The sequence below is a fragment of the Spermophilus citellus genome (assembly GCF_964194105.1).
Source record: "Spermophilus citellus genome assembly, chromosome: 4".
Taxonomy (NCBI): Eukaryota; Metazoa; Chordata; class Mammalia; order Rodentia; family Sciuridae; genus Spermophilus; species Spermophilus citellus.
This window is the reverse complement of record NC_138185.1, coordinates 110,356,540-110,383,517: the sequence shown is the minus strand read 5'-3', so window position 1 is coordinate 110,383,517 and position 26,978 is coordinate 110,356,540. Positions and strand designations below refer to the sequence as shown.

The 26,978-nt window shown below is 45.1% G+C and overlaps 1 protein-coding gene across 1 annotated transcript in view; it reads left to right on the top strand.

Moving 5' to 3' along the window:
* Positions 1 to 26,978, top strand: part of THSD4 (thrombospondin type 1 domain containing 4) — a 630,142-nt gene that overhangs the window by 93,349 nt on the left and 509,815 nt on the right. Inside the window, exon 4 of the mRNA XM_081289549.1 lies at positions 7,173 to 7,534. Coding sequence (XP_081145675.1) covers positions 7,173 to 7,534 — 362 coding nt within the window. The remainder of the gene's footprint in view (positions 1 to 7,172; positions 7,535 to 26,978) is intronic.

Genomic DNA, 26,978 nt, shown 5'->3' with positions numbered 1-26,978 from the left:
CCAGAGAGCAGCACCACAGAGATGGACTCAGCATAAATGGTGGGGTCAGGAAGAAAGTCTCTCATTGACCTACCTTGTCCACCTTGGTTTCAGCTGGCAGAGCCCCTGAATATATCCTGATATACTTTATCCAGTGCAGAGAGGTGATTTCCTGAGGTCCAAGGGCACAGCAGTGATTACCAGGCTGCCCTCCATCACATCTTTCCATGAATATTTACTTACACAATCGTCCTTGCCTAACATTACCAACATGGTTGTAGAGCTGATCCCAAAGTGTTTTCAGTTACAGCGTTCGTCTCCAAAACCCAAATATTTGGGGGATACTAGTTTCCTCTATACTGCCACAGCCTCTTTTGCACAGTCCAAGCTGAGTTAAATGGAAATGTGTCTGCCCTGCTTCTCTTATTCCTCTGAATATCATCCCGACCCCCTTCCCCGGGCTCCCTGGCTTGTGCCCCATAGTGACTATTTAGAAAGGGGCCATAATGCCCAGCAATCAACTTTAAAAAAAAACATGTATTTTTTTAGTTGTTGGTGGACACAATACCTTTATTTTATTTTTATGTGGTGCTGAGGATCGAACCCAGTGCCTCACTCATGCTAGGCAATGCTCTCTCTGAGCCACCACCCCCACCCCTCCATAGGAAGGTGATATCAGACACTTTGGAGGATTTTATCCAAAATACATGTCTCCCTTGACTCTACACCCACCCTAGATATGGCACATTGTACTCTCTAATTAAAGGGTCCCTGCCTGGTACATGTAATTCAAACAAGTCTCTTAATTCTGTAATCTTCTCCTGCATCCACCCTATTCCTGGCCTTGAAGACCTCCAGTGGAACAGAGAGAACACCGATGGGTTCCAGGGTTGGATCTGCTTCCTGTGCATTATAAAACTTAAAACTAATTGTGTATTCTCTCAAGAAAGGGACAAAATGAAGATTTTCTCTGTCCCTTCTGGTGAAATGTCGTGTTAGATGCCCACTTTTTTATTCCATTCCATCTACCCAACAACACTAGACAGAGTCACACTATTTTGTTTCTTCAAACCCTACACCTCATCCTCTGGGCCACACTCCCAGCCACTCTGATCCACCAGGACCACATCTGCAAAGTGGAAATAACCCTTGAAATGAATCTTGTGAGGATCAGGCCAGGGTTTGAATTAAAGCACTTCAGGAAGAGGCTGCTTTGGGCCATCCTTGTTGCCTCTTTTTGCTGTGACCCTCCCGTCTGTCTCTCCCCTTCTTTCAGTGGAGGCTCGTTCTCCTTTCAAAGCCGGCTGAAGCTATCCAATGTGAACTTCGTCATTCACTGCATTTCTTGTTCCTGCATGTTTTCCACGATGGAAGATGTGTTGTTTCTTTTATTTTAATAATTTAAGTAACTTTACTCTAAATTTCCTTAGAGCCCACTGGTCTATGGGAATGAGGTCATTTAAAAGCAATCACTCCAATTTTAGTGACTTTTGCTTGCATGGGCATGACCCCTAAGATCACTCCAGACACTGCTGGAAATCTCCCCAGGAGGTATCCTGGTCAGAATTTTGCAAACTCTGCAATTTGTCCTCTGGTTTTCATCCCTGCAAGGAGGATGCTAGTAGCCTCTTCATGTGGATGTTATGGAATTGAATTAGATAATACATTTAAAATAAAATTAGCCCTTTGTTTATTCTGAACTGAATAAACGATGGCTGTTACTATGTCACTTGTTAAACTTCTGCAGATAGGGCTGGCCTGACATCTGCCGTGAGGTGTTGACATGATTCCCAGGGGCAACCGGATCCTTGTAGAGTAGCAGTGGGTGGGCCAGTGGGTGACGAGGCCACAGTGCATTCTGCTTTTTCATCATTGCTGCTGTGTTTGGTGGGAAATTTTCCAGTTGAGCACTTCAGGTTGCCAGGGTCAGAGAACGACTCAAATTAGGTTGAATCATGTGCAATTGCTTTTTTAGAGATTAAAAAATGATCAAGTATCAGTGGCATCTTAATATTTTGATCTCATGTTTAAAGAAAGATATCTGAAAATGGGTTTGTTTGCTTATATTCTCCTGCTTGTCTTGTTTTTCACAAATTAATATGTGGAACTGTCTAATAAAATTAATTCTACCTCTTCTAACAGATAAATGTGTGGAGAGATTAGGTTTCATTTAGTCAAGCTCCTATTTATGAACATTTACATTGTTTCCATTTGTTGTTTTTATAAATAATGATGCAGCCGGGCATGGTGGCTCGCACCTGTAATCAGTGACTCGGAAGGCTGAGGCAGGAGGATCCCAAGTTTAAGGCCAGCCTGAGCAATTTAGCAAGACACTGTTTCAAAATAAAAAATAAAAGGGGCTGGGAGTGTAGCTCAGTGGTAGAGCACCGGGGGAGAAACAAAAACAAATAAAGATGCAATATAAATCTTTACATGTATAACTTTTTATGCCTTGGCTTGGGGTATACCAGTAGGATAAGCTACTAAAAGTACAACTACTGAGCTAAAAAAGTATATATGTCTCAAATTTTAATAGGGATTGCAAAGTTTTCTCCCAAGAAGTTGCTCCTGTTTAGATTTTCATCAGCAGAGAACATTGTTGCCATATCAATGTGGTCAAACTATATAATCTTTGCCAATCTAATAAGCATAATATAAAAATTTGGTGTTTTGTTTTGTGTCTATTTTATTCTATGTACCGTTAACCCATTTTCATATATTATTTATTTTCCTGTTGTATTAGTTGGCTGGGCTGCCATAATAATACACCTCAGACTGGGCGGCTTAAACAACAGGAATTTATTTCTTATAGTTCCAGAGGCTGGAAAGTCCAAGATCAAGGTGCTGGCTGATTTGGCTTCCCAGTGGAGGCTCTCTTCCTGACTCGCACAGGGATGCCTTCTCCCTGCACCCTTTCATGACAGTAAGGGAGAGAGAGACGGAGGCAGAGGCAGGTAGAGAGAGAGAAGGCCAGCCAGAGGGAGCAGCAGTGGTCTTCTTTCCTTTCCTTATAAGGACCCCAATCCCATCATGGGGGACACCCTCATGAACTCATCTAAATTTCAAAGGCCTTAATTCCAAATCCTGAGGGTCAGGGCTTCACCATATGAATTTGGGGAACACACACATACATGTTCACTTCACAATACCTATAGATCACCCATTCACACCCTTCTTCCCATCTCCACTTAGCACTCTTTATAAGTGAAGGAATCCCACAGTTTAGGATGCAATTTTGAAGCGCCTTAGGTTTTCTGCCCCAGTCCCTATATGCCACATGGGGGAAGGGCAGCATGCCACAGGTGTCAAAGCTTTCAGTGTCAATTATTTGTTTTGTCTCGTTGTGATTGTATTCTTTGGTTTTGTGTTTGTCACCAACTAACAGAGATCCTCTTAGTCCTAATTTTAGGAACATTATTCATCTCAATCAAAATACTCAAAAGTTTCCCCACCTTACTTCTGACCTCCCAGAAAACTTATTGACTGTCAGCAAAAAGGAGGGAGGCTGGGAAGGAGGGGAGGCAGGGTGGGGGATCAAGGAGACCAGAAGGCTAACTCCCAGCCCTCCTCCCTGTAGTTTTTCTTTGATTTGGTTTTTCTTCCTTCCTCTCTTTCTCTGTTTTCTCTCCTTCCTTCTTTCTGTTTTCCTGTCACTTTCTTCCTTTGTTTCGTCTGTGTACTATAAAAACACAGCCCTGGAGCATGTGGCTGGAGTCCCACCATGGGGACTCAGATGGAATTTCTAGTCACTCACCATAATTCAACTATAAATGAGAGAATTTTTATGAATAGAATAGGATGGAATGTGGTTTCGTGTTTTTCCCCCCCAGGGACCCTGCCCAATTTGGCAATAGGAAACTAAATTAAGGTTGGGATTAGTTCTAGGAAGTGGAGTTTTAGTATAGCTGCATGCTTAATCCAACTATTACAAACATTGTCTTCGTTATCTGTGTTACCGAGGGATCAGGAGGTGGTAGATATTGAAATCCCCAAATGTGCCCAAAACATATTTCTGCCTTTGTTCATTTATCCCAATTATCCTTCCACTAGAACAACTCTAGGAGTGGATTTAGTCCCATTCATTTTTTCCTTCTGTTGTCCAACAGCAACACAGGCAGGGGCACAGCATGCTGTAGGAGGGGGAGACAAAACACCAAAGCACAAGAACAGGAGCAAGGAGACCTCGATTTTAGTCCTGTTTGTGTTTCTCACTACCCTGCGACAAGTCACGCAGTCTCTCAGCCCCTCTGTTTCTGCTCTGTAAAAGGAGCAGAACAAGATCAACTTCCCACAGTGGCTGAGTAGGGCATTGAGGGGCTCTGGGAAGTGTGACCTTGTCCTTATCCTGCCTCTACCATGGAGTCTGGCCATCCACACGTGCCTGCAACCTGTCCCCCACATGGAGGAGGTGTCTGACCGATGCTGGTACCCTTTTCTTCTTTGACCCAAATGTCCAACACTATTATTTTAACTGTATTATTTTAACAAACTACCAGAAACATATTCCCTCACAATTTTGGAGGCCAGGCATTCAAAATCAAGACGTCACTAGAACTTGAGTTCTTTCCAAAACTCCTGGGAGGAGCACTCCTTCCATGCCTCTCCAGCATCTGGTGGCTCCAGGCTCCTGGCTGTCACTCCCATCTACATTTCAGCAGTTACACTGTCTGCCCCTCCAAGTCTGTCTTCTCTTCTGTGCCTCATAAGGACACATCACTTGTATTTGCCCCCCCACCCCCAGATCATCTATGATGATCTCATCTTGAGATCCTTAACTGAGTACACTTGTAATGACCCTTTTTGCCAAATATGGGTCTGGGGTTAAGCATACAGAACGAGCTTTGGAAAGATCAACCCACTAAATACACTTTAGGTGTGACTTTATAGATCCAGACCTGCCCATTGAGGAACATTTTTTCCTAGCCACCTCAGTAAATCTACTCTCAGTTTAATATTATAAATCAGGTTGTGGTAGGGAGGAGAAGAAAGAGCACATGCCTATTTTTGTTTGTTTTTCGCTGTGCTTATAAGCAGCCAGAAAGCCTTCTCTCATGGGCACCCAGTTCAGCAGGCAGAGGCTGAGTGTGCACCCTGGCTGACACCTGGAACCCAGCCCTCCAATCACTGCCTCCAGCCGTCACCCAGGACTCTCACATCCATCTTGTTCTTGCTCTGACCCCATCTCCAGCTGGCCCAGCCCAGGTCCTCTTTAACCTCGCCTTGGCTCTCTGAAAGTAGCTCCCATGGACTGGCTGACAGATGCTGGCTGTAGACCATGACTGTCTTCAGTGTGGCCAGGCTGAGGCCGCTGCTCCTCTGGTTGGCTTCTGGTTTGCCCCTTGGGCTCCCTGGTCTCCTCACCCCTCCTGCCTTACTTATTCCCTGAACCATCAGGAACCCAACTTCAGCTACAAAGGTTATCCAGAGTCCACTCTGTACACTGGAACAAAGGTGATGTCAATTATACAAACGTTATGGCTTCACAGCCAGAGCTGAGCCCTGGCTTCTAGTGACCACAGTAACAGCCATGGCAGTGGTGAACACCTCCTGGCACTTACGTAAGAGACATCAGGGCCAGTTCCTGGTCAGGTGGTCAGAGCCATAGGCCTAGCACCATCACTCAGTCTGCCTGGGTGTCAAGGAGTTTAGCCTTCTCAGGTTTGTTCTGCCCAAAGAGGAAGATGATCCCTGGGCTGTCTTGCTACTCAGGGGTCCACTGTGGGGACAGAGGAAGAGCACAGCTGTGCAAATCTGTGAGCTCTTGGGTCAAAAACTACTGTCAAAAACCAAGATTGTTAAAAGAAAAAAAAAAAAAAGAAGAAGCCAAGGTAATCTGGGGGCACTTTTGCACTGCAGATATAAATAAGCCCATGGTGTTCACAGAAACCCCACATTGTAAGGAAAGTCATGAAGTTGCTCAGTGTTCCAAGGGCAGGGAGGACATTGCAGGAGAAAGCTCTAGAAGGGCAGTAGCAGCTATCTGTTGGGGAGAGAGCAAGAAGTACTTACTGGAAAGTGCAGTCACTGAGAGCAGGGTACATCTGAGTCCAGAAGCTACTGCAGCTAGGTGTCTGGGTTGTCACATGATGTCACTGAACCTGTTTCCTTTCTGCAAGGTGGTGAGGGCTGTTGTGAGGATTCAGATTACATGTGTAATCTGGCATCAAGTAGATGCCTGAGTAGTCATAGCTGTGACTATCACTCCTGGCTCCTCTCTGAGGCCTTCTCATTCCCCTTCTGCCCACATCTATCCAGGAAAGCCAGGCCCTCCCAGGAGCCTCCTCCTACCCTTGTGCCCTGGCTGCATAGAGCTCTGCTCCTGCTAGGCCCAGGCTACCTGAGTGAGCCTGGTGAGCTTTCCTTTGGTGCTGCAGCACATCTGCATAGCAAAGGAGCCATGGCACCTGGCACTGTAGGTCTCTGCAAAATGAACAGTTAAATGAATAAGAGTGTAGAATCACACTTTGGATAGAACTTGTAAACTTTCTGACATTTTTAAAAATCTCTTCTGATTTGTATGAAGCAGAAAATTATCATTAGGTTTACCAACAAACATTTATGTAGTGTTGAGCTCTACTGTGACCTGAAACACGATGACCTAACCTGAATCTCCTTACAACCTATGAGGAAAGTACCAGTACCATCCTCCCTTCCAATGTGGTGACTTTAGAGAGGCTGAGAACCTTCCCAGTCACGCTGCTAGAAAGTGGCTGCAGAGATGTGACCACAGGTAGCCTGGCTGTACAACATGGCCTCTGCTCTGCTGTATCCATTACCTTTACTGCAGGGAGAAACAAGGCACACCTACCCAGCTAAAGGGAAGTCCAGCCTAGACCTTAAGAGGACTCCTGAGGGCAGCCCACAGTTAAGAGGCCAGGGCACCACCTGGAGCTCTCCAAGGCCATGGCACCCAAAGCCAGAACTGCAGTATGCTTTCAGGGTCCTAGGCTCCTTTGCCTTTGTAGGTCCTTTCCTTCATTAAAATGATGATGATGATGATGATGATGATGATGATGATGATGATCCTATTGTGTGACTAAATTCACAAAAAATGACTATGATGGAGGCTGGATTATATTCATCTTGTTCTGATTTTAAAAACAGAATCTGTGCGTACCTCTACCTAGTAGATGAACCAGCCCTGTTGAAAGCCTTGTCGATTCTGGTCTCCTAATGGGCCTGTGTCTTTGCAGGTCCCTCAGCGGGTGGCGACAGTCGAGGGCGTCCCTGAGGACAGCGGCGGCGCCCCGGGTGTGTGGGGCGCCTGGGGTCCCTGGTCCGCTTGCTCACGCAGCTGCAGCGGCGGCGTGATGGAGCAGACTCGGCCCTGCCTGCCCAGCTCATACCGCACGCGAGGCGGCCCACGACCTGGTGCGCCAGCGCGCACCTACACAGGCCACGTCGTGTCCGCAGTGCGCACGTCTGTACCGCTGCACCGGAGCCGAGAGGAGTTGCGCGCCCCGGCTGTGCCCGATGCTGGCCGCCAGGTATCAGCGGTGCTGCGAGGCAGCCGGCACCCGCAGGCCAGGGGCCGCCAACCCACCACTGAAAGAAGGTATGTGTCCACCAGGACCTGCACTTTCCTGTCCCTGTCCTTATGCTCTGCACCCCAGAAAGCACAACTAAGGCAATTGTTTCTGCCCAACGGGGAGGAATTCTTGGCTCTACATATCTTTTGATTTATTTTGCAAGCTTTTCAAGTGCTGAGGCCTCTCCTGCTGGGAGGCCCCATGGAAGGGTAAAGGGAGGTAGCTGGGCTGGGCTTAGAGAGACCTGGGTTCCAGTGCTGCCCTAGTGCAGAGAGGAGAAGAGATCCCTGATCCCAGGCTGTGTGGATTTGAGCTGATGACACAAGCACAGAAGCATCTAAACCAAGAGCCAATCCCTGGACAAGTTGAATGTTTGGAGTGGGTTTCAGGATTCTATGAATTTCATTAGAAAGTTTCTCCAAATTATTGAGTGAACATAGTATTTTAAGGATGTGGCAATTAGGAACCTAAATATTTTTAAGTCAATAAAATATAAATGTCATAGTGGCATCAAAATAGCTGTACAACTTTAAAAAGCATAAATATGCCAAACTAGGCAGTGCCTTTGGCAATTATAGGGACTGAAAGGAGCTTATCAGTGAATGAGTCAAAATATATTTACAGATTATTTTCATTCACTCAACAGTATATTTGGGGTATGCTAGTTCCTAGGTCCCTGATCGATTATGAGAAAACACAGAAACCGTAGCAACAACAAAAACAAAAACAAGTAAACATGGACAACAAGAACAAAAAGCTTAAGCTATCTCTCTATGATTAAGAAATGTGTGCCTTGGTTATCTAGCCACATTAATGCCCTTCTGTCTGGGATTGAGCAGGTATTAAGCCAGTTGCCTTGCTACTCTGACAGTTGAACATCAGCATGGTTGGCTACTTTTTCTCACAATAGCCAGATGCTGCATGAGAGCTGCCCAGTGCCGAAGGCTGATATGCTACTGGCTACCTGCAGTTAAAAAGGAGATGCAGTCCATCCACCCTCCATCCATCCTGCCATGCACTTGACCTGGTAAAGTTTGGAGACAGGACCATTTCATAGAGAAAAGTGCATCAGATATATTCTGAAGGAGGAACCAAGTTCAGGTAGATAGGAGTCAAGAACAGTGTGACCTGGCATGGGAGAGCAAGAAGAAAGACCAGCCCAGAGAAGATACCTCCTCTCTTTCTGCATAGAAACTGGAATGTTCTTCAACTTTGCGCTCTGAAATTTTGTTGGCTGCTCCTTCCTTTATCCCAACCACACTCTCAAAACATAGCTCCTCAGTCCCTTATCTGAAATGCTTATGGCCAATGTATTTTAAAATTCAGAGCCAGCCAAATTTGAGAGAGATAAGTCACATATGAATGGCATTCCCTCTGGTATTGGACAGCATCCCATAATCAAACAGTTTTATTTCAGCAGTGAAGCTGAATGTTCACCTAAGTAGGATAACAAAGAGCCCATAAATAACTGCCTTTATTTATGGTCAGGGAAGGTCAGGCTTGCTGCCCAATGAGTTTTGTCACCAAACTGACTAAGTTAATAAATAAATTTTTAAAATATTAAAAAAGAAAGAGACACAAACTTGGTTTTCAAATCCCCTGATTTCAAAATTGCAGAGTAATGATCACTAAGGTTTATTGAATGTCTATACCTCACCAGGCATTGTTCTTATAACTTTACACTGACAACTCTATGAGACAGAGACTACTATCATTCTCTTTTTAGGTAAGGAAATAGAGGCTCAAAGAAGTAGAGTAATTTGCCCCAGACCACACCACTAGTAGGTGACGAGTCAGGATTCAAACCCAGGTACTCATTTGTTCTAAGGACCCAATGAAGATGTGAAGCATGATGGATCTGGGGACCTGGGAGGTGGAATCACTACCCAGAATCCTAAAGCCAGTGGAAGAACTGAGATTTGAAGGTGGCGTGGCTGACTCCCAGGTCCCCACAGCACTCAGCTTCCTGCCGCGGCGGCTGTGAGGGTGGAGGCCTGGGGTCCATGGCGCCTGGGTGGGAGAGAGGCTTCTTTGAAAGCCTCCGTGGTTGAGATCCTAGGAGAGCTGCCCGGGAGCAGGCTCTAGTTGGCCACAGGCCTGTGCTGCAGGCATTCTGGCCCATGTGTTTTGGCAGCAGGCTTTTTTTTTTTTTTTCTAACTTATTGACAAAGGGCCAGTTACTGTTTACTATGAGGTTCCTACACGTTTTTATCATGCTCTTATAATTTGACAGTTTCAGATGGAACAGTCCAAATATTAACCAGGGAGGCCTGAGCTGCCGATGAATGTCATGCTCTTCCCGGCTGATGAGAATCACATTTGCTTATATTTATCAGTCATTAGGCACTTGTACAGTGTATTTGACCCCAAGGAGAGACGCCGGCATGTTCTTTGGATGGCTGTCTGCTCCACTCTCTGTTTCAGGTTTGAGGTTTGAGGCATAGGCTTTTGGGGTTTAGATGTTTAAGAAATGCTTAGGTTGCTATGCCAGGCAACTGAAAACTTAATTGGAGCCAGATAGCAAATACAACTATTTGACCTTCCAACAAATATTTATTAAGCATCTACTATGTCGTAAGGCCCTAGGACAGACACAAAGGTAAATATAAATCAGGTTATGGGATCTCAAGGCTCTTACTGGAAGACTGCAGCAGTTGTTTGCAAACTTTCTGTTTTTTTAAGTGTGAGAATCCTTTCTGCAAATTCAGTCTTAGGTGGAGTTTATAGCATAAATAAAAGCTGTGCTGCTCTAATAGAAGCCTCAGAGGCATTTCTGTAGAAACCTGGCATCCTGACCCAAACATAACAGTAGTTTTTCGCCTTGGCTGATGTTAGAATCTTTGGACCCTTTTTCAGAAATCCTGACTTCCATAACACAATCTCAGAATCTGCGGGTCATCCTTAGACATTTATAGGATTCCAGTCCAGCCAAGTTTGGGAATCATTGGTCTAAGGTCTCTCTTTGGGACCTCAGGTTTTCATGGCAAATACATTGGGAACTGACTGTCAGTTAGCAGAAGTTTCAAAGTTTGGTGAGCACGTAGTAGAATCTCCTGCAGTGGGGTGGGGTGGCTTGTTAAACATCTTTTCATCTTCTAAAACTGAAACTCTGCATCCTTTAAACCATGATTTCCTGCTTTCTCTCTTCCCCAGCTCCTGCACAACCTCCATCTCACTTTTTACCTCTACAATTTTGACTACTCTAAGTATCTCATATGAATGGAATTGTATAGCATTTTGGGGACTGAATTGTTTCATTCACCATAATGTCCTCAGGGTTTATCAATGTTTAGCATGTGCCAGAGGTTCCTTCCTTTTTAAGGATGATTAATATCTGATATATATATATATATATATATATATATATATATATATATATATATATATATATATTACATTTTGCTTATCCATTCATTCATTGATGAGCACCTGGCTCGCTCCCATGTTTTAGCTATTATTAATAATGCTACTTTGAACATGGGTATACCAGTGTTTCTTCAAGACCTCATTTTCATTTCTTGTGGGTGGATTCCCAGATGTCAGTTAGCTGAATCATACAGTAATTCTAATTTTAGTTTTTTTGGAAAAACTGCTATACTGTATTACATAGCACTGTATCATTTTTTATTCTTGCAACAATACACAAGAGTTTCAATTTCTCTACATTCTCACCAACACCTGTTTTCTGATTGGGGTTAGTGGCCATCCTAATGGTTGTGGAGAAGCATCTCAGTGTAGTTTTGGTTTGTTTTGCCTGATGGTTAGTAATGTATATTTACCTTATGCTAACTGACTATTCTTCTATTGTCTTTGAAGAAATGCCTACTCAAGTCTTTGGAGGACTTGCTCTTTGATAATGTTGAAACCAAGATGAATTTCCTCCCATTTTCAAAATATCTAGTGAAAATGACATTCAGATAGAGTCCCCATTGCTCAGAGCCCAAGTACATAACCATATGGACATGTATTGGAAATGTCTGTTGGCCAGTTTCATTCAGTTTCTGCAAGGACAGGTTAGGAGAGCAGTGCCCACTCCTATTTGAGAGTCTCAGGTAATTTTTTCACCACTCTGTTTGCCTATTTAACAGTAGGTGTTTCCCTCCCTATGGGCTTCCTTCCTTATGCCGACCCAGCTGGAATCTGGTGAATGGGATGCTCCATGGCTTTGATTCAGTAATTTTCTAGAGAGAGAGCAATCGCTTCCGCACACTCTAGCAGATTTTGCCAAATCATAGCTATCACCTACTGGAAAGTAGGTGGGTGCCCAGGACCTGAGGGTTCCAGCTGCAAAAATCATAGTACCCAGATAAGTGGAGCTAGTTCTGCTGGGAGCTGCCTGGCTGGGTCAGGGACATTCTTGACCAGGCCATACAGACCCATATCACAGGAGCATTCCTTGGTAGCATTCAGTCATTGGTGATTGAAAAAATAGTTCTTCATTGTAGCGTGGGAGACCAGGAGCTGGGAATTTCTGAGAGGCAGTAACCTGCATGATGGTTTGGAGTTCAGCTTCTGGAATTGATAGATTTGGATTCTCCACCAGACTCTGCCACTTTGCTAGCTGTGTATACTGCCATTGTTAACTTTTTCTCCCTTATTACATGGGTCTGAACTGAGTGATTCACACAGTGCTTAGCACAGAGTGGGGCACCTCAGGTGGAGGACAGCCTTCCACATGCCAAGCTCATCTGCAGCTGATTCACAGGTAGCCTTTTATCTCATCTCTGTAAGATCACAATCTGTATGGTAGACCAGTTGTTCCCACTTCAGATAACAAAGTGAAGGGTCTCCTAAATCTCTAGATTGTGGCATTTGCAGGGAAATGGATGGCATTAGAGCAGATTATGCTAAGTGAAGTCAGCCAATACCCCCCAAAACAAATGCCAAATATTTTCTCTGATATAAGGGGGGGGTGACTCAAAGTGGGGTAGGGAGGGAGAGCATGGGAGGAAAATTACCTCTAGATAGGGAATGGAGGGGAGGGAAAGGGAGGGAGAAGGGGAATAGCTAGGATGGTGGAAGGAGAGGGTCATCATTATACAAAATACATGTATGCAGATGTGAATTTGGTGTCAACATACCTTATATACAAACAGAGATATGATAAATAGTGGTATAAAGGTGTATTAAGAATTGTATGCAAAAAAATGAGAGCTCATGTATAATGGCATAATTTGGTGTGAACATATTTTATATACAGAATTACAAAAAATTGCGCTGTGAATGGATAATTATGAATGTAATGCACTCCATTAATGTATGTAAGAAATAAATAAAAAAATTTAAAAATTTTTTTAAAAAAGACCACACTCAGGAGAGTCAGATTTAAACACAAGTCTGTACTGTTATACAACTCTCTGATTTGTCCTTCTAGAAAGTCTTTTTCAAAGTTAAAGTTAACAGTTAAAACTTTCTAATTAAGTTGTTTGATAAATACCTCTTTACCTGAGATGTCAAATGAACCTTCCTCCAGTATTTGCCCCTGTATAGTAACACTGAAAATGACTCTGCCATGAATTCCAAAGCCTATGTGGGAAGCCCAGAGGAAACACCAACTAGCAGTCATTACAAAGTGGCCATGCAGAGCCTTTGCATAAAGTTACTTGTTAAGGCTGTCTCTGGATATCAGGGCTTAATTAATAGAGATGACTGAGCATTGCTTTTTTAAACAATTTGGTTTTCATTTCCATTCAATCTGTGTTCCTTCATATTTCCTGTGAAGCTGGACTTAGCAGGGAGTGACCCAGGGAGGAGGCAGGGACCTCCATGTCTGATGAGGAAACAGTCCACATGATGGAGTGTGATGAGTTATTCTACCTGCGGGAAGAACAGAGGGCTGAGAGCAAAGGTGGGACTAATTCTTGGGAGATTGACGTAACTTCATGGTAGAAGATGAGTTTGTGTTTTTCAGGAGGAAATATTGGGAAGGAATTGGAGAATGACTTGATATAGATGGGGGATGGCAGGTGTTTGATGCCACAAGAAGAAGTGTTTCTTGTCCCCAAGGGGCTTATGCTGGTGGAGTGGAGGAGAAAGACAAACAGACATTTATGAGACAAAGTGCCCAGGGCTGTACCTAGTAAGAGGATGCTCAGGGTGTGGAGAGGAGACAGGTAGGCAGAAGAGGCCAGAGGGAGGCAGACGAGGCTTCACACAGGAAGAGGGAAGTGAGCTCGACTTTGAAGAAAAAGGAGTAGAGCAGAGCCCAGGAGCAGAGGGCATTCCCCTCAGGAGCAAACTGCCGGGGTGGAGCACTGGCGGCATGAGTGAGCGCGTCATGCTGTGGAAATTGTAAATAGTCTGATGGGGCTGGAGCACAGGCTGAGAATGGGGGAGTGTGCAGGCGAGCCTGGGGAAGTCCACAGGCTCCTTTCCAGGGAGGAACTTTCTAGCAGTCCTTAGGGTATTGAACTAGAAATCCTTCAAGAAAGACAAGCCCTATAAACACAGATGGCCAACTGTTTTCCATTTTAAAGCAAAATGATGTATCCATGAATAGTCTATCTAAGTTTCTCCTTAATGTCCTTGTGATTTTCAGTATTTGGAGCCACACGTCACCCCATCAACCTCAAGAAGCCAGCGTTCATTGGCTGGGGAGCTAGGCCTGCTCCTCTAGATTTGGGATAGATGTGCTTGTTTCCTGTCCATACTGGAATGCTTACCACAAACTTAATTGCTTAAAACAACACAAATTTATGCTATTACAGTTCTGGAAGTCAGAAATCTAAAATCAAGGTATTGGCAAGATTGCTTTCTTTTGGGGACTTCAGGAGAGTATCTGTTTCCTTCCCTTTTTCAGCTTCTAGAAGCGTCCTTGGCTGGTGGCCCTTCTTCCCATCACTCCAACCCCTTGCTTCTGTCATTTCATCTCCTCTCACTCTCATCTGCCTACCTTCTTCTTAAAAGGACACTTGTGATTATGTTGGGCCACTCAGATAACTGAGGGCAACCAACTTGTCTCAAGATTCTTAACTTAGTCATAAATGCAATGCCTCTTTACCATATAAGGTAGCACTGACAGGTCCCAAGGATTCTGATGTATATATTTGGGTTGGGGGAGGGCCTGATCAGCCTACTGCAATAGTAGAATACTTGTATTTGGGGGTCTTAAGAATTCCCAAGCAATGAGAAGTTTCTGTGCCACCAGGACCTCCTGTCCCTTTCTCACATCATCCCTGGTTGTTGTCCATGGAATTATGCAATTCTGTTTCCCAGAAAAATTAAGAGAAAAAAGCATGCATCCTCCACCCTATTCTTAAGGGTCTTTATTTGGACTTCTGGTTTTAATTAGGGACAGTGAGGGTAATGAAGTTAAAGATAATAGATGCCCAAGGCAGCTGGCATAGGACAAGGAGATCTGTATCTCAAGTCCAGAGTTCAGTTCCAGACTCTCATGAATGCTTTGATCCTGGGCAAGTCACCTCATTTCTCTGGGCCTTAGTTTCCACAACTGTAAGCTAAGGTCTTACTCACGGGTCCCTTGCTCTTTATCCATGCTGCTGTTGAGGCTGGTGGCTGTCTTAAGCATTCCCACTGCCATTGGTATAATGGGAAGAGAAGTGGCTGGAGAAACAGCTCTCAGGCATGTTTTCCAACATCCCTCTGGAATGTTTGGTTTCTCTTCTCTCCAGATACACAACTCTTTAAATCCTTCTCTTCATACTTTTAGCTCATCACATGAATTTTATTTAAAATTGTCATTCACACATCTGACCACATTTTTGTTTGTTTGTTTTGCTGCTCTCCCCACGGGTTTTAGCCCTCTTCCAGTAGAAGGATTCCCATGTCTTACCTTGTAGAAATCCCTGATCCCTGGCTGGGAGTCATTAGGCCACACTTCCTGTCTCAGTTCCATCATTTGCTAACTGGATGTCTTAGGGGAATCACTTAATGTAATCTATAAAACATGGGTAATTATATGTCCTCTGTCTACCCCACAGGCCTATTGTGAGGGTCAGATGAGGTAACAGCTGTAAAAGTTCTTTGAAAAACACAAGATATTATTCAGAAATAACATGGCTCAGTTGTTTTGTTATCATTGACCAGACACTCTTTGAGGATAATTCTGTAATTTCTCGCATGAATGTCCATATTTTCCGTGTTTTTTGGTATGTGCATATGTGCACGTGTACATGTGAATATGTGTATGCATTAGCATGCATGCCCACATGTGTATTTGTGCCTGAAAGGAACATTCATTTTAAATTAGGACAGACAAGACCAGGCCTCCATCACAGGCTTGACCCACCCATTCCCTCCCCCAGGAATTGTGTGCCTGGCTATGGGTAGGAATCATTTGTTTTTCCAGCTTCTCCTTTCCTGCCCACTTTGTTGGAGGCTGTTTGTATTTCATCATTAATAACTCTGCAGCAATATGTTACTTCTGTCCTGAGGGCACCCAGAGCTGAGTGGGCCCAGTCGTGGAGCTGGGTAGGAGAACTTTCTGTTAATTAAACTTCACAGGGTCACATGCTGATTTCATGACCCTGCATGGTTACCTGGGGAGTCTAGTTACATACAGCGGGGCAGAAACCACATGGCCAGGAGAAGGGAATTTTTGGCCTTGTCTCCTTTCCTTTTTGGAAAAACCTCTAGGGCCATCCTGGGTAGTTAGCAGAGAAGCAGGTCCATCTATTTGAAATGCAAGGTCCATATCGTCCATGTTTTTTTTTGTTGTTGTTGTTGTTGTTTGTTTGTTTTCCTCCTCAAAGAAAAGTTGTGCTTCTCTCCTTTCTGAAGCAGGAATTCCACTCAGTCCTTGAATTGTCTGACAAGAAGTTACCTCTTGATACTAACCAGATAAATGGTGTTTTAATATGCTTCGGTTTCTAAATCGGAAACCTTAGCCCTTTCAGCAAGAGGGTTTGCAGCAGAGCTGGGCCCACTGGTATGTACATTTCTGCCTGTAGGTTAGGAAAGATTGGAGCCAGATTTAAAGCTTGAGTTACTCTGATCTCAGACAAGCCTCCAAAGAGTCCTTGTTCATTTCTTGTGGCATTTCATTAAGTGTCACAAGTATTTCATTAGTTATCAGAACAGAGATCACATTCGCCAAAAGAATGTTGCATTGAACCCTCTGCAAGCCATTCATAACTCATTCAGGAAGAAAGATATGATGGGCAATGGAAAAAGCCGGACTACAGTGTGTGTGCCCCAGAAGGGGGATCGAGCTCTGCATCTGGACTACTCTAGGGCTTCTCCTTCAGGGCACACCTGGTGGCAGCCTGGGTTGCCTTCAGATGAGGCTGGGGCGGAGAATTTCCTGAATGTAAGTTCCTGGCATTTCCTTTACTCATCCCAGTTGCAGGAGCCTGCACATATTGTGGATATAGTCATAGTCATCTTTACAGCTGGTGTGGGCCACATCATTTATATGGGTTATTTTAGTCTCAGCCAGACCTAGTCTACAGTGGAGGACACTGAACTGAGGTAAAGGTGTCCCCGGCATCCTGCTCTGGTACAGGACAAAGTGGGACTTGGCTGCAGAATTGTCCGACCCAGCATATCTGCTTCTCACCACTCTGAGCTTACGACATGGATGCAGGTATTCACTGTCCCAAGAGAGGGCTGGGGGCAGCTGCTGTGGTTGAGTTGTATCATTCTCAGCCTCCCTGTTGGTTCTAAGGATAGGGTGCTCACAGCCCCGGGAAAGCTTTTCAGGTCCTTTCTTTCTTATCAACCCGCATGCCCTTTTCTGTATGTGTAGCCCTTTTGCCTCATCTCTGTTAACAACAGCAAGAGCAACAACAACTGATGTTACTATGTGTAATCGGCTAAATAAGTCCTGCTCCCACCAAAGATACCAGTTTCTAATCCCTGAAAACTAAAAAAGCTAATTTGTTTGGGGAAAGGGATTTTGCACGTGTGATTAAGTTAAGGATTGTCAGATGAGAGGATTTTCCTAGATCATTCAGGTGCGTCTTAAATGCATCATGGGTATCCTTATAAAAGATGGGCAGAGTGGCCATGCATGGAGTAGCACATACCTGTAGTTCCAGCTACTTGAAAGTCTTGAGATGGGGGGAATCACTTGAGTTTATGAGTTTGAGACCAGCCTGGGCAACACAGTTGAGACTGTATCTAAAAATATAAATTTAGCAAGGAGAGATTTGAACCACAGACACAGAGATAATGTGAAGGTTGACTAGAGGGAGATTTGAACATGCTGCTCTTGAAGATACAGCAATGTGGGTATAAACTAAGGATTGCTGGCAGCCACCAGAAGCTGAAAGAGACAAATAGATACAGTCATGCATTGCCTTGAGATGGGGACACATCATGCAAGCATCATGGAGCATGCTTACACAGACTGAGATGGCTGCAGTGATGTAAGTAGGGGAAACTGCTGCGGTGTGTGTCCTTCACAGAAATGTTAGGCAGCCTATGACTATAGTCCCCTAGACCCTCCAGAGGGTGCATGGCCCTTTGACATCTTGATTTCAGCTAAGTGACACTGATTTCAAATTCATGGCTACCTGAGCTGTGAAAGAATATATCTGTTGTTGTAAGTCACCAAGTTTATGAGGGTTTGTTGGGGCAGCTAGAGGAAACTGACATTCCAGATGAGGCTCTGAGCTGAATTTCATAGGACTCTTCTGCATGAACGATCCATAGTGTCCCTTTTATAATGTGAGAAGAATTCTGTGCTTGGAGAAACAAAGTGATGAGCCCTGGGTCCCAGGCGAGTAGGTTGCACAACAGGAATTTGAACCAGACTCTGCCTCTAAGTCCCTATCTTAACCACTGAGCTATTCTCCCTTCCTGGCCCCTGACTCCATTCCCACCTAATGCCCCAGGCCAGGCCTTGCCCTTAGAGCTTTCCTTTCCAACTTTATGGTTTGCACTCCAGGCACACAATATTTTCTTTCATTGCTCATGAATTTTTTTCCCTATGGAAACATTTGGTCCTCGTGTGGCCCTATGGATCCAGCAGCAGTTGGCTGACATTTCCCCCTTTTCCTCTATGGTTGGAGCACAGTTCACTGTGACCTACTGCTGAAAAGTTTTTCTTCCTGGATTTGGGGGAAAAGAGTCATTTCCCCTTAGTCCGGTAAATCCTCTTTCCAAATAGCCCATCTCTGTAATCCTCTATGAATGTGAACTTGGTATTCAGATGCTGTACTATCTTGCAGTTGTTTGAGTTCATTAAGAGCTTAGCATTCATCTGCTCAACAACATTTGTTAATATTACAATACTATCTGTTCACACAGACGTGCTACCTTGGTCAGGTTATTTAATGTCATTTAGAGTCAATTTCCTTGTGTATAAAATAGGAATGATGACTTACTTTGCTATCTGGGAGAACATGGGTAAAGCACTTAGTGGGTGTTTAATGTGGTAGCTACTGAAATACTGAATACATTATTTAAGAACACTATGCTAAATATGCTTTGGGGTAGATTAAAATCTAGAACAGATCCCTCCTTCAATTAACTGAGGGTGACAGATCACCTAAATAACTTCCTCTAATGCAGAGAAGAGGATTATTATGCTTGAGATATTTCACATTTATAATAAAGGATGAAGTGATATATTGTATATAGGTACATAGAAAGCAGTATAAAAACTCAAGAGTGGGAGAGGCATCCAGAATAGGAGAGAAATACCATTGCTTCCTCCTTGGGCCCTTCACATAAAAGATGTCCCCCAAACCTAAGTCGTGTTAGAATCATTATCCCTGTTGTGTTAATGAATTTAGCAGAACTTGCAGAAAATAGTTCTTCAGTTTTCTTCAACCTGCGAAGGCTTAGCCTCTGGGGCAGGGGGCACTGTTTGAGAGTCTCCAGGGGAGAAGGGTTAGGAACCCACATTTGCTTAGCATCTGCTCTGGCCAGGCACTGTGCCCCACAGGTAATCTCATTTGGTCTCCCCTAAACCTCTGTAGTCCTGGAGGGCCAGTCAGGTTCAGATTACAACCATATTAGCAATAGCTTTGAGTCCCAAGAGGGCTCCTCTTACTTATGCTGGAGAAATGAATGCATTGACTGTTATTTCATGCAAAGCTGTCTCTGTGCTTCTCAGCCCCATGTTTGGCAGTCTGCCCCCATGGCGGTCCTTACATGTCAAGTTGAAGGCTCTTCGACTCTCACCTTTAGAAAGGTGCAGCCTTCATGAGAGCCATGTTTCCAGAGTGTCTCCTGAAGGCCACGCCCACCCTTGCTAGGCACTACAGCTGTTTATTTCACCCACTGTATAACAACCAGGTGAGATAGGCATGGTGGTCCTCCTTTAACTGCTGGAGAGAAGAGCTGCAGAGTGACCGGCCCAGGATCATGCAGGCTGTAATTGTTGGGGGTCGCCCTGGCTCCAAAGACTAACTTCCTCATCTCCCCGAGAAGAGCCATCCAATGGTGAGCCCTGCTGGCTCACATGATCCTTACCCACCAATCAGACTAGCCCTGCTAGCTCACATGATCCTTACCCACCAATCAGAAAGCACCCCATGCCAACTGTCAAACCCTTCAACCATTAAACTGTCATAACTGTCAAACCACCCCAGGCTCTATAAATATGCAGAGCTGTTCAATAAAAAGGCATTTTCTCCGACTATGAGCCTTGATTATTCTTTCAGTAATCCTGCTGAAAACCAAGGCTCTTTCTTACCAGCCATGTCTTAGTTGACCTCTTACCCTCCTCACCTTTAGGGATGTTCTGCCTGGTACAACATAGGGTGGGGGTGGTCTGCTCTGAGCTCTGTGATGTTAGCTCAGCCTTGGCTGGACCTGCCTCTCTCTCAGCCCTCCGCTAGTTCACTTCTCACCTTTGTGCAAATCTGAAAAGGTGCCTCTTTCTCTGGTCCATTCATCTCTCCACTAAGGGGACCCTGGATTGCAACTCCCAGGTGTCCTTGTGCATTTAATACCCTGCTCAACTAACAGCATCCCCGCAGCCGTTGGACCATTGCTTTCTGTTGTACCAAAACTGGTTTCCTTCAGTGTCCCCTCACTTGTTCTTATTCCACCTCTCTGGGCCCACACAGAATAAGGCATCTGAAGACCCCTAAAACCTCAGCATCACTCCAAAGCACAGAAGCACTGGTGGGCACTCTGAATGATTTTTCAAACACAATCCTAGAAAAGAAGCCCGATGGCCATGTCGGGAGTAAGAGTCTGTCACCCACTGGGGTCGTTGCTCCCAGGAATACTGTTTTTTTTTTTCTGCATGTTATTGCTCAGTTTTATTCTGGGTGTGTGTGGGGTGATGTGGGAAGTGGGGAATAGCCCCATGAACCTCACCTCCTGAGATGCCAGTGGGTTGGTCATTGAAGATGGAGTCTCTTAACCCATTAACTCCCAAGTTTTCAATTCTGCAAACAATAATTTCAAAGTTAGTGTAAGTGAATTTAAGTTTTTAGGTACTCCACATCTGGGACGATGAGTACAAAAGGGCCTTTTAAACTCAGTCATAAACCACCAAAGCCACCTCTTTGCTTCCTTCACCTACGTAGCTTGGCTCCCAACTTCTGAAGTAGCCCAGAATTCATCTGTGACATCTTTCCCTTTAATGGAACAAATTCATCACTTCCTCCACGTCCCTCTCCTTCCTCCCTGCCCTGCATAAGCCTGTGGGATCCTTCTTTCCTGAAGGCTCAGAGCAACTGTGTCAGCTGATTTTCACTCTGGCTTTTAAACCCAGATGTCACCCACCTCTTGGGGAGCAGAGGCAGCAGGTCTGGTCACACCCATGGCCAACGTATGTGACAGCATGTGCGGCACAGTAGTCAACCAGGAGAGTTTTTGTTTTCATCATCTTAATTTTTATTTCCCTACGTGGTCAGAGTTTTGCCTCTTATCTTCTGTAGACACCAGATAATTTATGGCCTAGAACGGTCCTGGCAGGAGTTTCAGTCTTCTGAACTTCTAAGTAGACATCTGCACTCAGCCGAAACCATTTGCTCTCAGCCTCTTTGAACTTAGCACATGATATCCTTTTTCCCTTTGGCAGGTGGTCACAGTGAATCAGGGCAAGTCTCAGGAAAACAAGGCTCTTTCCAGTTTCAGGCTGCAAACTCCTTCCCGTCCAGCTCGCTTTAGATCTGTGACTCCTTGGAACACACACATTTCTGGTCCTAAGCTCTGCCCCTTCCTATTCTTTCTCCCTTTAATGTCAGCTCTTAGATCTGTCTAGATGGCCACGGGCGACTGACGAACTTTTGCTAGCTTTCTTCGCTTCTCACCCAGATGTGTGAAGCTGCCTCAATTTACTTATTGGAACTTAGAGCCTTTTTGTCTCTACTAATTAATCCAAAGCAATAGCCTTTATTGAACTATCAATTAGAAATGCTAAACAATTAAGCTCTGATTTCTCACAAGTGTTATTTTAACAAATATTCAGAGTGTGCTTCAGTTTCTTTCTTTCTTTTTTTTTTTTTTGGTGGGGGCAGGTACTGGGGATTGAAACTGGGGTGCTTTATCACTAGCTATATCCCCAGTCCTTTTAATTTTTTTTTTAATTGAGACAGGGTCTCACTAAATTGCTGAGGCTGGCCTTAAACTTGCAATCTTCCTGCCCCGGCCTCCCTAGTCACTGGGATTACAGGCATGCACCACCATGCCTGGCCCAAGTTTCATTTTTATTGGTTCCAAAAATGTATCCTGGACATACATTTACTGCAGACAATTTTTCTCTTTTCTTTCTTTCTTTTTTTAAACAATGGGAGCATACTTGTTCCCTCAGCTTTGCGTCCTGTGTCTTGTTCCTTTTGCCTGTGTTTTGGAGACCGTTTTATATCAATATATGCACATCTGCCTCATTCTTTTGAACAGCTTCATAGTGCTCCAGTATCAGGTCCATAACTTACAGCCACAACTCAGGTCACAGCACAGTTGACTTTTCCATAGCCAAGATGGGTCCCTGTGCCTGTGTCTCTGCTGCAGGAATGCCTCCAACTCCAGGAAGGAGATACTTAGATGCTTCAGGATGGACATGATCAGTTCAGGGTTTATGTGCAGTTCACTCAGGATGCGCCTTCTCCCTCCCACTCTTCCTTCTCTTGAGGGGTGGCCTGGGCTCTCACCTTCGCTGTCCACTCTTGCTACTACTGCTGCTGATGCCTCTGGCTTTCAGTTCCCAAGGGCCATGTGCTCCGTGTCCTCACCAGAATCATCAAGACCTTCAGAGTGGCTTACTCTCAGCTGCCCCTTCACCACACTTCCTGACCTGAACCATGTCGAGTTCAGGCTTTCCACAGAGCCCGCAGGTCTCTCTGTCCTCAGGCCCCTCAGTGTTCCTCCTTCATCTGCCTTCTACTCAAAATCTTAATTTCCTGGGGCTGGGGATGTGGCTCAAGCGGTAGCGCGCTTGCCTGGCATGCGTGCGGCCCGGGTTCGATCCTCAGCACCACATACCAACAAAGATGTTGTGTCCGCCGAGAACTAAAAAAAAAATAAATATTAAAAAAAATCTTAATTTCCTTTGGATTAGAAGGATAATTCCCAGGTCATCATGCCTCCTTCTTTGCTTGTAATATGAACTATATATTCCTATGTAGAGGGAGGTGGCCTTGTGCCCAGCCCTAGACTTTGACTTTGGATCAGTTTTTCTTTTTTGTTGTTGCTGTAAGTGGACACAATATCTTTATTTCATTTTTATGTGATGCTGAGATTTGAACCCAGTGCCTCATGTGTGCTAGGCGAGCACTCTACCACTGAGCCAAAACCCCAGCCAGTGTTTCAAATTTAAAGAAACCTTTGCTCTCCTGGTGATGGTCTTCAGGTCTTCCCTTTCCTGGCATTATAATCCTCAATGTTGTTTTACAAGAATTATGGAGAAGAGAGAAGGGATTGCTGAGAGAAATGCACTGGCTAGTTCTTCACACCATTGTTATGCTAGGGTTTCAGAGTCCTGCTGGTTCCCCAGGCTGCAACAAGGACTCCTGAAACCAAAGTCTCTTTATCTCTACAAGCACTGAGAAGAATAACTCTTAGGAGTAATTACCACCACTCAGTTTGGGTTTTCTCAGCTTCTGTAAAAAGTTTTTTAAAATACATAATTGATTTAGTGAGGCCCTAAGGAATTTAGTGAGGCACTGTTTCAAGATAGAAACTAAGGCCAGGGGCAGTGGCACATGCCTGTAATCCAGTGGCTTGGGAGGCTGAGGCAGGAGGATGTTGGGTTCAAAGCCAGCCTCAGCAAAAGCAAGGTGCTAAGCAACTCAGTGAGACCCTGTCTCTAAATAAAATACAAAATAGGGCTGGGGATGTGGCTCAGGGATTGAGGGCCCCTGAGTTCAATCCCCAGCACACGCTCACCTCATAAATAAATAAATAGGACTAGGGATATGGGTAAGTGCCCCTTGGTTCAATCCCAGGCCCCCCAGAAAAAGATACATTTGATCGTATTAATGGACTTTGATGGTAGTCATTGCAAAGGGCACCCCCACCCCTCCTTAGCTTACACTGCAGAGTGGAAGGAACTGCTTTGTCTCCTCCTTGGCAGGAGAAGGAGAGGGAGCACATGCACATTTTGAGCCTGGTAGAGACACAACCTTCAGATGCAGTGTTCCACATCCTGCTGCCCTCATCCCCTCCCTACCCCACCCCATTCATAATTGGGAGTTTGTGACACTGAGCTTCATATTTCCCCACGTCTCTCTTCAGTGCTAAGACTGGGCAGGCAAATTTTGCACCAAAGATTGGCTTCATAAGAGTTTAGTTTTGATTCATAATAACAGTGAAATGTGAAAATGTGCCATAAAGGACTCTTTAAATCATATGGACACTATCTATTATAGTTGGAGATGATAGGATCTTTAGTGTACTTACAGGAATCTGGTGCAGGAACGTACATCCGCCCCGATGTGGTCAGCTATCTCCAGTAATAAATAGTCCTCCACTACTCCAGCCTCTTCCCCATCTTCTCTGTGCAAGAACTTATTTCTCCTAGCAGCTCCACCCAGATGCCTGGATGCAAAGAATGCCACCCTCCTCACTGCTGGAAAACCCAGACCCTCCAGGTGAAGCAGTGCTAGGAGACCTTCTGCACCAGCAGGCAACTGAGTTCCTCACCATCTCCCTTCCCTGAGTTCCCAGCTCCCCTGGGGCCCTCGGGTTCCCCTTTTGTGGCTCCTGCAGGCTGCTGGGCCAAGGGCTGCTGCTGGGTGGGATGCTGCAGTCTATGTGTGGTTCATGTTGGCACAGCTGAGAGAGGCTGGGCCTCTCACAGGGACTTGACTGGGCTCTGAGGGGAGACAGAATGGAAATAAACATGGAAAGTTTAAGAACTACAAACAGCCCAGCTTCTGGAAGGCAGGGTTCTCACTCTCCCATTCCATTCCATATTGGAAACTAAGAAAAGAAATGGGAAGCCATCCTCTAGTAACAGGCTGCTGAGAGCCTCGCCTGGGTGGTTTTCCAGCTCTGCAGGCAAGCACGAAGCACCCTTGACCTCTTAATTCTTTGCTCCTTTGGAGAATAAAGGCTAAGTCCCAGCCCCTACGGGGTCTCCCTTTCCAGTCTGAGGACCTCTTTCTTCTCTAGGTGTTTGATAACAGGAATGTTCTCACCTAATAGATAACACTGATTCCTATGTAAAGGGAGGTGGCCTTGTGCTCAATCCTCAGTAGTCTGTCTTTTAATAAAATACAGTATTTCATGTCACAGACATCAAATGCAGTAGTGGGTAAAGGGGATTTTCCTCCTTTGGCAATAGTGGTTGGAACCATTTATCCCTTTTTTCAATTTTTCCATACTGATTATTGAGCACCTATTTTGTGCTGGTCATTGTAGTATATTATTGAATTATAAGATAAATAAAATATGGCCCCTGCCAGGAAGGAGCCTGCAGTCTAGTAAACTAAGGCAGGTGTGTAAACAAGTATACATAACAAAAGATGACCGAGCTGTGACAGTTATGTGGGGTTCAGTAGAAGGAAAAAGAACATCCATTCTGTGGAGTGGAAGGTCGTGGTGGGGATTGGGCCAGGAATAATGTCATTGAGAAGATAAAAGGCTTCAGCAGCATCCTGGGGGACAGGTAGGTGTAGGCATTGGTGCCGGGGAAGGTAGCTGGGGAGGAGGAAAGGGTGAGGACAGAAGCCTGGAGGATAAACTGGGAGAGCCTGGGGGGAAACTGCAAGGGAAGGGGTTGGGGTAGTCCATGTGGTGCCCCTCGTGGACTTGAGGAGCAGTGGGAGCCACAACCTGCAGGCCATGGTGACTGAGCAGGAGAGTGTGGACCTCCCATGGAGAGAAGGGGTGAGTGGAAGGTCCAACTGACTTCAGGGGACAGTGGAACTTGGGCATGAGACAGAGCAGCGACTCTTACAGTGTGGTCCCCAGACCAAGAGCATCAGCAGCCTAGAAAGGAACACCCTCAGGTCCACCTGAGGCCTTGATGGACCTGAATCCAGCTCTCGGCAATGGGCTCCTAGTCCTTTGTAACAAGCCATCGGGAGATTCTGATGGTTGCTCACACTTAAGAACTCCTGGGGGGCTGAGGATGTGGCTCAAGCAGTAACGCGCTCGTCTGGCATTTGCGGGGTTGGATCCTCAGCACCACATAAAAATAAAATAAAGATGTTGTACCACCGAAAACTAAAAAATAAATATTAAAAAAAATTCTCTCTCTCTCTTAAAAAAAAAAAAAAAAGAACTCCTGGGGCGTCTAGGAAGAACTAGAGCAGGAGCAGATTTTTCGAGTCAGGCCTGAAGGCCTTGGGTTGGAGGTGTCTGTGGGGATGTGTAGCTGGAGCTCTTGCAGTGTTGTGCCAGGACCACAGCCTCCATAGCCCCTGGGAGCTTGCTACAGATGCAGACTCAGACCCTACTCCAGATCTGCCAAAACACAGGCTGTATTTTGACAAGAGCCCCTGGTGATCCCTGTGCACCTCACAGGCTCTGGCCTACAGGTTCATTGGGCATATAAGGTTGATGCTCAGGAGAGGGGTCCAGGCAGCAAAGGGAAATGTGGAAGTTGTCATAGGGATGGTTGGAGGTGACGTATTTCCAGAGTAAGTGTGAAGTTAGGAGAAGGAGACTGAGATCACCACACTGCTCAGCATTAATGTCACAGAATTGCATGTAGCACAGAATGGGTCCCTGGGTGGCAGCCAGCGTGTTGTAAGGAAGTGCCATTGACAGCCATCTCTTCAAGAGACAAGGACTTCCCCCAGACACTTTTCCCAGACACCCACAGTGTAAGCTGGGGCAGCGGCCTGGTGTGAGACCCTTATCACCCACCACTGCTGACCAGCTGTCCTTGAATCATGCTAGAGGCAGGGATTGCACTCACTATGTTGTCCAGACTGGAAACATGATCAAGTAGAAATCAATCATAAATAGTTCTCAACAGGTGCCCACGGAAGGTGCTCACTAAAGATATGTTAAATGGTGTTGACACAAACAGTAGCAAACACATGATAGAGTACTTTCAGATTCAAACAATATATTCACATCAGTAACCTCAATTTGATCTTTGCAACATCCTTGTAAGTAGATAAGATGGGAATTACTCATGATCTCAACTTTAAA